The following is a 16,964-nucleotide window of genomic DNA, read 5'->3' as shown; positions in this document are numbered from 1 at the left end:
TTGTCATTATATTTTTATTTATTTTTTTGTTCACTTTGCTAGATAAAAAATAAAAATGCTGGGTAAAGTAGAATCTCCCAAAGAGATGTTTGTTAAATGAATAATATGTATCTCCACCCCCCCAGTATATAAAATGTGCCAATGGATTCAATCACAGAGGGGGTATTCATGTGATAGTCATGATGGTGACGTCCATGCTGTGACAGGTATAATTTCGCAGTTTTATACACTTAATTACTTTTATTATTTTTTTTAATGCTGCTCACTTTCCAGCCATATCAGCAAGAAAGTTATTAGCATTTAATATTTCATATTTATATTCACTCTTATAATAATTATTATCTCAACTTAACTGGCTACTAATTTTCTTAGTGGGATCACAAGATTACAGCCCCCCCCCCTTACGAAAATTAGTAGCATGACGTTATATAGTCAGTGGGATAACCGCAAAAACAAAGATATTATGTGAGCAGTGACATTATTAGAACCAAAGTTTTGCCCAAGTTTGATAGTTAGACAAAAAAAGGCTTCTGATTGGTCAATTGTTTTGAAATAATGAAAAAAAAGTCTGGTACACATAATGTTATGAAATACCAAGAAAACTGCATCACCTCTTGTCAGCCAGGTTTTTCAGGAAAATGTTTGAACTCTCCTAAGAAATTTACGATAATAAAAAAACAAAAGTTCTGAGCGGCTTGCATGATGACAATGGGTAAAAGTGTGATTTTTTCATTTTCATGATGTTTCACTTCCAGTCATACAAGAAATACTGCACCCACCCCCTGGCAGTAATGTTTTTAACCGATTGGAACCATTTTTAAACTCGACATGAACCTCAAGAGAACAAAATAATTTCCTTTGCAAGTTTCATAATGATTCGGCAAAAAAGTTTGACTTCCAAAGTGTTATAAATGTATTTAAAATTGATGTACTGACCTAGTTTTTCAAACCGCACGACAAGTAAAGAACACAGCCAACAGATCACATAAACAAAATTTAATATAAATTGTTCTGACCTACTTTCAAGAAGATTAGCCAATATTATTGTCTCTACAGTGTTTGCAATGTAAAATGTTTAAGGTGGACATGCCATGGCCCCAAAAGATCATCTAAAAAGATGTCTATGATGAGATAAATTTCTTTATATTTTAGAGTTGTAACTTGACTTTGATAAATTACATGCAAAACACAGATGATGCAGACAGATTGTCATCAGTTGCAATGAGTTCTGAGAATAAAATGTTGAAAACTTTATGAGACAAAAATATTTCATTTCATGGCAGATTTATTATGACAATCTTGTGCAAATTGAAAAACATTTCCAACACAGAACTATTTATATGTATATATTTAAACACCTCCTCCTCCTCATCATCATCATTGTCATCATCATCATCATCATCATCACCTTCAACATCATCATCATCATCATCATCATCATCTTCAACATCATCATCACCTTCAAAATTGTCGTCGTCATCTTCATCATCATCATCATAATCTTCTTCATCAATCATCAACTTCATTTGAGATTGATGGCCATGTTATTCAAACTGGGCCTAAATACCATTAGAAAAAACTTCTGGACAAGACCCAGGATGATTGGATTAAAATGTTACCCAAATTCAGAAAACTGCCACGCCCCTTGTGGACATACTTTTCAACGAACCTGAACCATTTTTCAAATCAGATGAGAAATAATTAGAACAAATGTTCTGACCAAGTAACCTGCACATTTGAATACAAGAGGGCCAAACTCAGCCAAAACATCATTGGTACAAACCTTCTGACCTACTATCTTAAAGATTGGACAACCTGTATAGTGTTAACAAGGCAAAATGTTGATGACAGACATGGCATAACAGAAAAAAGGCCATCACAAAAGTGGAGACAATTGTATATCCTTAGGTGGTAAACGTCAGTGGGGTATACATGTATTTTGACCACACTTAAAATGTAAGCCTAATGTAGTTAATTTGTCAAAACTAACTTTAAAATTGTATTGAATTCAAGAGTATTGTTCTTCTAGGACATTAGTTTTGTACTATAATGACTCCATAAGCCTATCAAAGGCACACATACGAGAGCGCCGATGGCGTTGAAAGTCCATTGGCAAGATACAGGGAAGTTCTGCTTAAGTAAATGCATGTATTAAAGGAACAATTGACTGAATGAAAATCTAAATGGCTATCAAAAAGAAAAGCACACATAAATGAAACAAGAAGTGGTGAAATATTGCAAAGCATTCTTTATCAATCGAGAATCAGAAGGAGCTTGGTATTTTGCGAGCAAGTAAATGCCCTGATGTTAACCCTTTGCATGCTGGGAAATTTGTCGTCTGCTAAAATGTCGTCTGCTGAATCTCTAAAATTAGCATTTACTTCGTATTTTTTCAAAGAATACTATCAGAATAGCAAACAGTTTGGATCCTGATGAGACGCCACGTTTAGTGGCGTCTCATCTGGATCCAAACTGTTTGCAAAGGCCTTCAAAATTCGGATACAGCACTGAAAAAGTTAATGTTAAATCTGATTGGCTTGACATTTATTTATGCTCTTGTTTTAATTAACGCTATCATTACATCATTACTATTTACGAGACTAAACGATCTTATCATTTGGAAACTAAGGTCAAAGTTATATATTTGTTTTTCTTGTTTTGTTACTATTCACTATACTGTAAAAATGGCTTCATTTTCATTTAATCAAAATGGAACAATTCATTGCTGTTGTTGTTATATTTATCGACAATGTTAGATAAGCCAAAACTTACATGCATGCTATATTTTGTAGCATACCTTCTGAAGTTTGTAATCCTTATTCAAATTATTAAAATAGTTTTAAATAATATCAAAAAGGAACAATTCGTTGTTGTTGTTGTTGTTATATTAACCGACTATGTAAGATAAGCCAAAAATTACATGCATGCTATATTTTGTAGCATACCTTCTGAAGTTTGTAATCCTTATTCAAATTATTAAAATAGTTTTAAATAATATGCAAAATGATTTGCAGATTAATATCAAAATACTTTAATTTGACCCCCTCTCTTGCCACCCAAAATCGCAAGGTAAATGTTTGCCGTAACAAAGTTTAACAAACAAGACAGTCTTCTGCAAGAAACAATAAAATTATATATCCGTTAAAATTATTAAAAGTAAAATACTCCTTCATAAATAAATTGAAAAAGTATGTTATCTCAAAATCGAATACAACCAGATTCACTTTGTGAAACTAGAAATGGCGCGACAGAGGCTTACGCGTATCCCCACGCCGCATAGATGTTATATTAAAAGGCAATTTTGGGTGGGCAAGGCCTATGTTGGTGGGGCCCCGGGTTGGTTTATAAGGCCATGCATAGTTGAGATTGACCGTGTGGTCATAAGTGAAGTTCAGTATCAATTAGAATTGAATCGGTGTAGAAATGAAGAAGTTAATATAAAATAACCTAGAAAAATGAGTGAAAATCTCTGACCCAGCCCCATCCCCCATAACTTTTGACCCAGAGGTCAGATCAAAATTCCAAATAGTGCACTGTCGCAAATTAGCAAAAAAATGTTAGGAACATATTTATTGGAATTTATTGGAATGATGGCATAAATGAAACATTTCATTTTTTCAAATGTCATTAGATATGATTGCTTAAAAATCTTAATTTTTTTTACAGACTTAACTAATTTTTATAGTTAAAAAGTTGAACAAGAAACAAACTGACGTTGCCGTTATTTGAACAAGTGTTGTCTGGATTCGTAAGGGTATGCGCTACCATGTGCCAAGCTAACTTTCATAACCTGTTGTTAAACATATTACCTTTTGTAAAAGTTATCTTTCTTTTGCCAAAAATAAAATTGTTTTACGAAACAAAATTTGTTTTATTGTCTAAGAACGTTTTGTCCCTAAAAATGGTCTTAGAAAAATTCACTAAGAATTGTTTTAGAAAAATTCTTCGCAGAAAATCTTCGCAAAAAAGTTTCAAGTGACAAATTTTAAAATTAAAAATAATATACTAAATATCTGATCTATTTTGTCTGCCAACATCCCACATCCAGGCATTTTAACCCCTTGATAAACACTCAACCGACTGCAAGATGTGTTTCTGATATGTGGTTCAATAATTGATTGGCTAAAGCCAAAGAACTAAAAATGGCACAAATACCATATTTTTTTATTAAAAACAGCAACACATAAATGACAGAAACCTAGTTTTCTCTAAATAATTGCTATATGATAATTAAACATACGTAGAATATATGCATTCACTTAACATAATATATGTATGTTAATTATAACATTTGTTTAGTGACAAACAATACCTGACAAGAAGCCACACACAAAAACTAATCAGAATCAACATAGATTTGTCATACATGATTGTTTTTAATGGTACAATCTGTAACGTGCATTAAAACAACTCATTTAAAAACATAGATAATTAAAAAGTTAATAATAAAAGGAATTGAATAATTATGCTCTGTTCTTAACCTATATATAAACTGATATTACTAAATATGTCGAAGAAAAATTGGAAATTACATTTATAACTGTGTTTATATTGTTGTTTTTATCTCTTTAAAGAGCTATTGCACTTCAATGACAATAATTTTATTGTTTTCCCATTGTCCCACAATGATCTGGTGAATGTTGCTGTTGTAGCAGACAGACGCTGGAATGCAAAGTCCATCTCTCTGTGAAGCCAGAGTTGCCAGTTTCTTTTTACCCTCATGATCCACCTGTAATACAGTATTGTATGCACAGCAAAGGACTTGTCCATCAGGAGTGACATGGACACCCCATGGAAATTGTAGTTCAGGATCGGTGAAGGTGGATATCAGGCTGCCATCTTTGGTCAGTGTGATGAGCTTGCTCTGGGCTAGGTTGATGACATAGATCCTGTCACCGGCAGGACTCAATGCACATTTTTTCACTACAAAACATAGAGCATGTTTAGGATTTACAGATGAGAGTTTGACATGATTTACAGATGAGACATGAACATTCTAAAAATCATCTAAAAATCATCTCATAAAAGTCCTTTTGTATTTAAATATCCAAAGTAGTGATTATATTTTATGTTTAAATGGAGGTATATGCATGTGTTTACAATGTGCTCAATACTCAAATATATTTACAATATATTTACCTCGTAAACTTTTACCTCCTGAATCTTCATAAAGCCTTTTCACAAGTGTCCCAGTGAGGTTGTAGTGGTAGAGTGCAAAGCCATCGGTGATATACAATGCTTCTTTATGGTGGGCAATGCCAACAGCCTTATGTGGTAACTGTAACTTCCTTCCATTCACCAGCTGCCCATTGCTTACAGACATAAACTGCACACCAGCACTTTCAAGTGTCACAGCCACCTCACTTGCTGTGATTTGGCAAATGTCCACTGGAGAACTAGGCATATCACAGTGACTGGACACATTGTAATGCTTGTCCAACAGTTTCACTTTCTTATTAGAGCTATCTGCAACAATGATATGACCACTAGGAAGGCTGCAAATGCCTCTGATAAAGCAATTGGCGCTTGTGTCACTCGATATTTTCACATTATACTCGCACTTCCTCTTAACAGTCAAAACCTGGTCTTGATTCATCTTAAGTTTCAGAGACTGCATACTGTCTACAATCCTCCCAAGACTTGACTGTTGAGACAGGTACTGCTCAATGTCAATGTTTGCCTTGAATACTATTGAACTCTGAACCTTCACTGGGTTCTCCTTCAGATATCTCTCAGACTCTTGTATCTTATCCAGACATTTCCTGCTGGCTATGAACTCTATGTCTTGAATGCTCTTATCACAAAGGCCCTGTACAGCTTCACTTAGTTGTTGCAGTTCATCCTTCAGTCTGCTGCAGTTGTCAACATCTTTCTTAAGAGAGGTTTGCAGTGTGGTCCTAATGTCATCCAGTTCTTTCAAAGTTGTATTTTCTAGTTCATCAAGAGCAGCATTTAATTTCTTACGCTGGTCTCTGATTCTTTGAAATTCTTCAACATATAATCCTTCAATGGACTGAATGCTGCCCTCTTGAACTACCTTAAACTTATTAAGATCAGCAATAATTGATTGAATTTTGTTTGACAACTGCTGCATATCCACAGACAGCTTTTTGACTGATTCCGAAATTTTAGCCAAATTTGTACACTGTCTGAAATATAATAATAAAACATAATTTAAAATCAAGACGTATAAAATATATTGAACTTATGATATAAAGAAGGGTTGAATACATAAAATTGAAAAGCAGTATTTACAAAACATGTTGAGCCATATTTAGTACAAAATAGTCCAATACCAAAGAAAACCCATTTCAATTGTGAATTACAAGCAATGAATGCCCCATTTTGTACTCTAGATGTCAAGCAATAATGTCCTCAAATATCATACTATCAACATAAAGAAGTATAAAACAACTCTTATAATGCTTTAAACATCTGAACTATGGAACTGCTACATATAATTAAGATACTAGTATGTGATCCATGAAAGTGATAACAACCTACTTTTGATTCTGTGATCACTTTAATTACATGTAACTTGATTACCAAGTGTCACTAACCTGTGATTCAGTAAAACACAATCAGAGCAGCACAGCTGACTGTGGTCTTGGCAGAACATTTTCAGTTTTTTGTCAGGGTGGACATCACATTTCAGTAGCAAATCCTCAATTGCCTTTTCAAGAGGCCATTTATTTGTTTCTCTTCTTCCATATGTCAAATGGTTTACAAATACTTGATCATGATGATAAAAGCATTTTTCGCAAAAACACTTGAAACATGTTTCACAAAAAAAATCAGCACTTTTTTCTATATTTTTACTTACGCATCCAACACAAGAATAATCTTTCACTGAATCTGAACTTTTATGAACTGAATCTACAGAAGTTGCCATTTTCAAAAGGTATTTTGAACTGTCCTGTGATTTAAAAGTTGTGTATTCACTATTATTTTGACTACTTTAAGCAAATAAAATAAGTGTTTTCAAAACCTGAAAGCACAAGTTACTTAACTTAAAACTGACAAAAAGGCTGAATTATGAAAGCTTTTTAAGCTCTCAACCCACTTTAAATACACACTGAAGAACAAGTCCATAGTCAAGTTACAAAAAGATCTTGTACACAAATCGACTTGCTGATTACAGGTTTATGATAAACCATTTTCTGAAAATGGGTTAAACTTGATACATGTATTGAGTTAAAGGGACATGTTCACTGATTTTCATATTTTTCATAAATGTCAATTGATTTACATTTCAACACATATCAAAATATTGGAATAGCATTAAATAATTATAAAATCAAGAAAAAGGTGGTTTAAAAATCTTGCAATGCCCAGGATTTGAACAAGTGATCTTTTGATAGCAAATTCGAATGTTACTATCACAACTGAACTGAGGTTTAAATAATTCACAGCAAATTCAAATACTGTGATCACGGACTCTAGATTACACGGATATGAAACGGGACCGTTACGCCAAATATCTTGTTGTGTCTAAGTCACGTGACCGTGTCGTAACTATCGATCTTTTATCGAAGCGCCGAGGTTATAAATTTGATGTACCCACTCACGTATTTTGTTAAATTATATTTTCATTTCTAGGCCGATTTTGACAAATTATATATCATTAGAAAGCTTACGTAACGTTGTTTTCAGATATATAAATATATATTAAGTTTTTCTTCTGATTTCGGCAGCCCGGCGAGTTATAACTTTAACTTTTGCAAATAACATACCGTTTTGGAGTTTTAGAATCTAGATTTACGGTTGACATGTTCGTACTTTATACCGATTTGTAGCGTTTATATTTGGAGTTCAGTTTTAAAAATAACATCTTGCTTAGGAGAATAGAATTCTGTATACGATAGAAAAAAAATTGTTTAAAAACGAAAGTAATTAAGGAATGAAGGCGGGAAAATGTAGCGCGCGTTCCTAACGCACTGAACTGATGCTACGGTCTTGGCGATTATGCTTTTGTTTAGATACCGGCCATTGAATTTCCTTTGCCATGATTATTATATTTTTTATGAAATATATTGAAATATTTTGTTCTAGAGACATATCCATACAGCTAAGTATTAATGAAGCTTAATAAATTTACGATTTCAGCTCTTGATTATAACACAGAAAGGGGGGTCCATACAATAACCGAAAAGCACCGAAAAGCACCGAAAAGCACCGAAAAGCACTCAATTTCTCTCTATATATATGCAATATATCGTTTTTAGTGTATGTTAACGAGTTTAATTAGTAATAAATGGTAATATGATTGTATGTTTATACTACATTGTGCCCAAAATGGTAAATATCGGCAATTACCGACCGAAAAGCACTTCATGTGGAAACCGAAAAGCACTCAATTTCTCGCTATATATATGAATATTTGCGTTTCTATTGTGTGTAAACGGATTAAATTAGTTATAAATGGTTATATTTCATGCATATTTATACTACCTTGGGTTTATTATGAGGTATTAAGCCCCAAAATTGGATAAATATCGGCAATATACCGACCGAAAAGCACTTCAAGTGAAGACCGAAAAGCACTCAATTTCTCGCTATATATATGAATATTTGCGTTTCTATTGTGTGTAAACGGTTTAAATTAGTTATAAATGGTTATATTTCATGCATATTTATACTACCTTGTGTTTATTATGAGGTATTAAGCCCCAAAATTGGATAAATATCGGCAATATACCGACCGAAAAGCACTTCATGTGAAGACCGAAAAGCACTCAATTTCTCGCTATATATATGAATATTTGCGTTTCTATTGTGTGTAAACGGTTTAAATTAGTTAAAGTGGTTATATTTCATGCATATTTATACTACCTTGTGTTTATTATGAGGTATTTATGCCCGAAATTGGATAAATATCGGCAATATACCGACCGAAAAGCACTTCATGTGAAGATCGAAAAGCACTCAATTTCTCGCTATATATATGAATATTTGCGTTTCTATTGTGTGTAAACGGTTTAAATTAGTTATAAATGGTTATATTTCATGCATATTTATACTACCTTGTGTTTATTATGAGGTATTAAGCCCCAAAATTGGATAAATATCGGCAATATACCGACCGAAAAGCACTTCATGTGAAGACCGAAAAGCACTCAATTTCTCGCTATATATATGAATATTTGCGTTTCTATTGTGTGTAAACGGTTTAAATTAGTTAAAGTGGTTATATTTCATGCATATTTATACTACCTTGTGTTTATTATGAGGTATTAATGCCCAAAATTGGATAAATATCGGCAATATACCGACCGAAAAGCACTTCATGTGAAGATCGAAAAGCACTCAATTTCTCGCTATATATATGAATATTTGCGTTTCTATTGGGTGTAAACGGATTGAATTAGTTATAAATGGTTATATTTCATGCATATTTATACTACCTTGGGTTTATAACGAGGTATAAATGCCCGAAATTTTATAAATATCGGCAATATACCGACCGAAAAGCACTTCATGTGAAGACCGAATAGCACTCAATTTCTCGCTATATATATATAATATTTGCGTTCCTATTGTGTGTAAACGGTTTAAATTAGTTATAAATGGTTATATTGCATGCATATTTATACTACCTTGTGTTTATTATGAGGTATTAATGCCCAAAATTGGTTAAATATCGGCAATATACCGACCGAAAAGCACTCCCGCGACAGCAGAGAATCACCGAAAAGCACTCAAGTTCTCTATATATACATGCAAGTTAACTATAAGGGCCGATTTTAATGGATTGAAAAGATGTACATATTTATTTAGTCAATAATGACTTCATTAAATAAAAAGTTTAAATATAAAGCTCATTACTATTTTTGGTGGCCACCGAAAAGCACTCCCGCGACAGCACAGAATCACCGAAAAGCACTCAATTTCTCTATATATAAACGAAACTAAGCTATAAGTGCCGTTTATAATGGATTGAAAAGATGTACATATTTATTTAGTCAATAATGACTTCGTTAAATATTGATTTAAGTTTAAAGATAAAGCACAAGCACTCAATTTCTCTCTATATTTAATATAATCAATGATGACTTCGTTAAATATTGATTTAAGTTTGAAAATAAAGCACTATATATATATATATGAGGCGCGTTCTGAGAAAAGTGGGCTTAATGCATGTGCTTAAAGTGTCGTCACTGATTAGCCTGTGCAGTCCGCACTGCTAATCAGGGACGACACTTTTCGCCCAAACGTGATTTTCGGTGAGGAGTGACTTCCTTGAAACTAAAAATACCATAAAAGCGGAAAGTGTCGTCCCTGATTAGCCTGTGCGGACTGCGTAGGCTAATCTGGGATGACATTTTACGAACACGTGGAGGCCACCTCTTGTAAGAGCCAAATTTTGAAAAAAAAGGCCGAAATATTCCCGAAAATTTATGCAAGAAATAAAAAAAAACGGAAATAGTCCCATTTGTATACACAAGAAATTAAATATTTGCAGCTGTTTGTAATGAAATAAAACTGCACAGCTTAAGATAAGCTTGTCTGTCAATGATTATGTTACCCTCAAGTTCAAATCAGATTATGATTATAGAAAGTAATGATATGTAAAAAAAATCCAGGACATACACCGGCATATGGGACGCAATGTGTATATAAATATATGGTACATACTAACTAATAAGTGGTACATAATATAAAAAACATCGAATAAAAATGGATAAACTATACATACAACTATGTTACATATACATATGCAAAGAAGGTAGTAAAGTTCGAATAAAAGATAGATTAAACAAAATAAACAAAGATACAACTATGTTACATAGACATATGCAAAGAAGGTACAAAAGTTATAAAATTCAAGATCATGATTATAATAACAAATGTGAACAATGATAAAAAACCAGGTATGATTATCATTAAGATTTGTAAAGAAATCTATACGACGGGGCATTTAAATCGTGTTTCATTTATTTTCAGATATAAATATCAACGGAATGCACAGGTAAACTATCAGTGAGTTTTAATTACAACACAACTGATCGAAGGTGTTAATACTGTTATCTTATCAGCGGGGTGTTAATTAAATAGCATCCGATTGAAGGTGCGATAGTCTTAATACACGCAGCGCGCAATCTGATTACCCGCTGCGCACACGCGTCAATATGATAGAAATGGGGTTTAATTTCCCACTAAACAATGTTACAGTTTTGTCTGCCTCAAAAGCCGTTGCTTGGTCATTTGTCAGTTCATCATTCTGATTTGCATCACTGCTCTCAGATAATGAGTTTTCAAAAGACCTTTCAACAGTTTCCGAGTGGTCATAATCGGAGTCGTCACCATCAATTACCACAAAAGTTGCATTAGCAGGAATTGAACATGTTTCTACCTTTGTAACTTTAATATCATCACTGAGTGGCGAAACATCATTTACTAAAATTTTGTTTGCAGGAATCAATGGCACAAAATGGTTAGGTTCTAGTCTGATTATCTCCGAGCGAGACATTTGAGACCACATTATTGTTATATCAGGTGACATGTCTTTACATCCCCTACCCACAACACGCCGTGTTAAGACTTCGGACGTATAGTCCGAGAATGGCTGAGGCGGATAGTACGACTTTTTTTTGATTTTTTGATTACTGCGCTTACCACAAAGATTAGCTCGACAACTGACCAAGTGTATAGACCTATAACATCATGCAACAAATTTGAATATTCCGCCTTAAGTATTCTGTCATCGGCGAGGAACTGATCAGATTTGTAGTAACTTTCGTTTTCAATAAGTTCAAGAGCAGATAACAATGTCAACAAAATATGTTGCTCTTCACTACCATTCAAACATTTTGAAATAGATCTAAACAGACAGTTGCCGTCACCGATTGTTTTTATAGGTGTGTAATGCTCTATCATTGCAGGATGAAATTTGTGCAGAATATTGATCGCCATCTTGTCCGCGTCTGAAGACGGGAACGTAACATCAGTCTGCTGTAATCCCACATTATACGCATCTAATAGTTTCCTTTCGGACTTAGCAGCATTTATCAATGCATTTTTCTTTTTTGACTGTAATGCGGCCCGAAGTCTGTAAAAAGAGGGTGTCCCGAAGAGTTGACTAAATTTCTACAGCTAACATTTAATCACGGATTCTAGATTACACGGATAAGAAACGGGACCGTTACGCCAAATATCTTGTCGTGTCTAAGTCACGTGACCGTGTCGTAACTATCGAACTTTTATCGAAGCGCCGAGGTTATAAATTTGATGTACTCACTCACGTATTTTGTTAAATTATAGTTTCATTTCTAGGCCGATTTTGACAAATTATATATCATTAGAAAGCCAACGTAACGTAGTTTTCAGATATATCATTATATATTGAGTTTTTCTTCTGATTTCGGCAGCCCGGCGAGTTATAACTTTAACTTTTGCAAATAACATACCGTTTTGGAGTTTTAGAATCTAGATTTACGGTTGACATGTTCGTACTTTATACCGATTTGTAGCGTTTATATTTGGAGTTCAGTTTTAAAAATAACATCTTGCTTAGGAGAATAGAATTCTGTATACGATAGAAAAAAAAATTGTTTAAAAACTAAAGTAATTAAGGAATGAAGGCGGGAAAATGTAGCGCGCGTTCCTAACGCTCTGAACTGATGCTACGGTCTTGGCGATTATGCTTTTGTTTAGATACCGGCCATTGAATTTCCTTTGCCATGATTATTATATTTTTTATGAAATATATTGAAATATTTTGTTCTAGAGACATATCCATAAAGCTAAGTATTAATGAAGCTTAATAAATTTACGATTTCAGCTCTTGATTATAACACAGAAAGGGTGTTAATTTTATGATGAAACAGCGTATACAAATGTATAGCGGACCCTCTTGATATTTTTCGGCTTTGCATACTTCAAATATAATGGGTGTCAAAACATTCATCGTTTGTTGTTTATTATCAAAAAGGTAATTATGTAAAATTATATGAAAGGTTATTAACCATAAATTATAAATTAATTAAAATTATTTAAAGATTCTTGAAAATCACGGTCAACTGTCTATGCATGTATATTGAAATATCTTTATAAGTTAACAGAGTTATAAATATATAGAATTCTAAATTAAAACACTGTATTATTTGTATTTTTCGGAAAGATTATTCATACACTCTTTATAGGACTACGAAATGACGGAGTTTTTTTACCGGTACCCGCTAAATACGTTAAATGTTAAGTATTAGATTTTTTAAATGTTTAAAATGTACATGTATAGGTATTAAGCACTTATAATTATTGTGATTTAGCTGGCTGACATCTATACAGTATTTAGTTTATGGCAATCTGTATGGGCAGATGACTATAAATGTTTTCAATACGCTGCATATCTCATAAACGCAAAATTGAGTATTGGGCGTTACATTACTCCAAGAAATGACCACTAATACCACGAGAAGACATGGAGGTATCATAAAAAGTGTAATCTGACCAGACATTGCCACCTGTGGTTAGGGACCCATATACAAGTATAGGTCCCTGCTGTGGCGTATGACACCATAGTGTTATTTAGTATTGGTCGGCACAGTATCTGATCATAACGAGATAATTGGTTTGTGCTGAACACAGGGGCAATAAAACCACAGATCTATCAATAAACAAGATTATTGAGATATCTTTTTTTGAACACCGCGATAAAAATGCTCAAACCATGGACTCTAGAATACACGGATAAGAAACATGGCAACATTCTCAGAATCATCACTGCTATATGTGTAATCACCTAACAATTCGTCTAAAAATAATTTATATATTTGAGTTGAAGACGATGTACTGTTGTTTAAGTCTGAATAAACTATCTGTCTGCCTGTCTAAATCCAAGCCGTCGTCGTCCCGGTGAAAAAATCTGATTTTCAATAGTTGGACATGATGCCCTGATGTCAAAATACGAAATGACCCGCGTAACACGGACCGTGATTTTCAAGAATCTTTAATAAATTGATAATTTAAGTTAAATAACATTTCAAATAATTATACATAATTACCTTGTTGATAATAAACAGCAAACGATGAATGTTTTTGACACCCATTTTATTTCAAGTATGCATGCAAAGCCGAATAATATCGAGAGGGTCCGCTATATACGCTGTTTCATCATAAATTTTACAACCTTTCTGTGTTATAAACAAGAGCTGAAATCGTTAATTTATTAAGATTCATTTATAATAAGCTTTATTGATATGTTTCGTGAACAAAATACTACAATATATTCCATAAAAAATATAATAAGATGGCAAAAGAAATTCAATGGCCGATTTCTAAACAAAAGCATAATCGCCAAGACCGTAGCATCAGTTCAGTGCGTTAGGAACGCGCGCTACATTTTCCCGCCTTCATTCCTTAATTACTTTGGTTTTTAAACAAAATTTTTTTCTATCGTATACAGAATTCTTTTCTCCTAAGCAAGATGTAATTTTTAAAACTGAACTCCAAATATAAACGCTACAAATTGGTATTTAGTACGAACATGTCAACCGTAAATCTAGATTCTAAAACTCCAAAACGGTATGATATTTGCAAAAGTTAAAGTTATAACTCGCCGGGCTGTCGAAATCAGAAGAAAAACTTAATATATATTGATATATCTGTTTACTGCGTAACGTAAGCTTTCTAATGATATATAATTTGTCAAAATCGGCCGAGAAATGAAACTATAATTTAACAAAAGACGTGAGTGGGTACATCAAAATGTATAACCTCGGCGCTTCGCTGTACGCTAATCGTAAAAGATCGATAGCCACGACACGTTAAAACGCGCGGTGGTAAAACATAAAATTTGTATTTCTTGTGTTTAACTCGCTATAAATCCATTAATAACAACAGGAATATACTAAAAGTTATATTTTTTTGAAAGAGGAATTAATAAGCAACAAGATAACGTATAAACCAATAAAATCGGATGAATAGTTTTTGCATAAGATTGAATTTACTAAAGTAAGGGTCAAATACTCGATTCATCTCCTGTCAATATACACTCCGTGATTTAATCAAGCGCGTAAACTTCTCAAAAAACGATATTTCCCTATTTCCGTTCACATTTTAAAAATGTATGTATTAATGGCTTACTAACGCTCGATTGGTCATTGTCGGCTCGGGTACTACCTACATGTACCCGGTCGATATTAGACTGTACCCCAGTTGTATTTCCCGCCCAAAATCCGATGTCGTAAAACGCGCTAACGATTATCTTAAACAAACTTCTGTTAAGAAAAACTGCATCAACATGAGTATGAGTTACTTAAGAGTACCCGGGGTACATGTAAGTTTTACCCGAGCCGACAATGACCAATCGAGCGTTACTAACAGTAAAATACCCAACAGCGGTATAATGTTATAGATTTATTTTTGCATTAACATTAATTCAAAACATTTTTAGTTCAAAATGTTATTCACGTTAAATAAATACATCAGTTCTTCTGTTCATTTGCATCAAATTAAAGGTTAAAGTCCGATTGTTTTTAAAAAAACTGCTATTTTATGAATATATCAAGCATGTACACTTAACAATAATGATGTTTTAAAATTTTGTGAAGTGCGCGGGCCATTGAACGTTGAGATAAGCAATGTTGCGAATTAAATTACACATAATTAAAAACTTATTTATTGTAGGATACCGATTACACGGAGCTTGATTACGCTGCGAACTAGAACTCTGCCGCAATGTATCTCCATTGAAAGATGTAACATTAATTCAAGCACGTATACTTACCAAAAAAAAGATATTTCTTTATTTCCGTTATCAGTTTAAAAATGATGGTATTAAGGTGTTACTAAACAGTAAAATACCCAACAGCGATCGGGATTAATGCACTTGGCCGCTAGACGAAAAATTTTATACAACTATTCTGGGCAAGTTTCACTTTCAATAAATACATCAGTTATTTTTATCAACCAAATTCCTGTTGTGTGCTACTGTTTCTTATCAGAATTATATATTTTACAATACACCATCAGACCCGAATGAATACACCATTTATTCCAAGCAGGTAAATAACAATTACTATAATAAAACAGTGGAAGTCTACACGGTGTATTAGCAACCTGCTGTGGTGATCTTATCAGTTCAATACACAGGAACATGGCTACTGTACTGGAGTTGGAATTACAGCCAAAATAACTGTTTTCATTTCAGTCTACACTGTGTATTAGCAACCTGCTGTGGTGATCTTATCATCTCAATACACAGGAACATGGCTACTGTATTGGAAATATCGGATTTACAGCCAAAATAACTTTCATTTATTGCTGAAGTGGTGTGCACTAACAATTGATCCACCTCACCGTTGCACTTTTTTTTAATACATTAATTAATTTACTGAGTCGGCGCTGCGCTAATAAAGTGTGATGGTGGAAATTAAGAAATGAGATATATTTTCGCATGAAAACTGAATACACATGATACATGGATAAAATATATATAAGACACATTTGAACCTTTCATTTCTCCAAAAATTAGCACGTAGACACATATATATAAGATAGATTAAATACCATAAAACAACATGTGAATTTAAATAAATACATTTATTACTGGCACTAGCTATTCTAAAAGTCGGCCGTCAACATAAGTTCAAAGAAGGAACCACAATTAAATACGATCCATTTTCGAATGATACTGATTGTATAGCTAGTAGTCACATATTAATTCTAGCTTGCATTAGTTAAAATAATTTTGTTAATTACGTTCAAATTAATCTGTTCTTTAGAGATTAAAAGGGTTTAAAGACGGCGCTAATAAAGTGTGATTGTGCCCGTGCCTTTGAACGTTGAGTTAAGCGAGAGGTGCGAATGCAATTACACATAATTAAAAACAGATCAGAATGAACACAGATCTGTACGGCAAGATGTTAAAGGAAAAAGGGGACATCGTCATCGTAGCTGTCGGCGGTAATGACATTACCCCTACATCACAGCCGAAAGAGATAGTGAGAAGAATCATCGAAATC

At 33.4% G+C, this 16,964-nt stretch overlaps 2 protein-coding genes across 4 annotated transcripts in view; both read right to left on the bottom strand.

Annotated features, from left to right (window-relative positions):
- Positions 1-16,964, bottom strand: part of LOC127880629 (sugar phosphate exchanger 3-like) — a 251,664-nt gene that overhangs the window by 199,162 nt on the left and 35,538 nt on the right. The gene's annotated exons all lie outside the window — the stretch shown is intronic.
- On the bottom strand, positions 4,024-7,236 carry LOC127880628 (uncharacterized). Of its 2 annotated transcripts, none has more exons than XM_052427948.1 (3): positions 6,561-7,236; positions 5,155-6,149; positions 4,024-4,923 (listed from the first exon to the last, which is right to left on the bottom strand). In XM_052427948.1, the coding sequence occupies exons 1-3, from the start codon at positions 6,890-6,892 to the stop codon at positions 4,577-4,579; spliced, it is 1,674 nt and encodes a 557-aa protein (XP_052283908.1). In that variant the 5' UTR covers positions 6,893-7,236; the 3' UTR covers positions 4,024-4,576. The 2 variants fall into 2 exon arrangements, with proteins under 2 accessions (XP_052283908.1, XP_052283907.1); XM_052427947.1 differs by having other exon boundaries at positions 5,140-6,149; positions 6,561-7,230.

Source organism: Dreissena polymorpha, chromosome 5, assembly GCF_020536995.1.
Source record: "Dreissena polymorpha isolate Duluth1 chromosome 5, UMN_Dpol_1.0, whole genome shotgun sequence".
NCBI lineage: Eukaryota > Metazoa > Mollusca > Bivalvia > Myida > Dreissenidae > Dreissena > Dreissena polymorpha.
The sequence above is the reverse complement of the archived record's forward strand: the minus strand, read 5'-3'. Positions and strand labels throughout refer to the sequence as shown.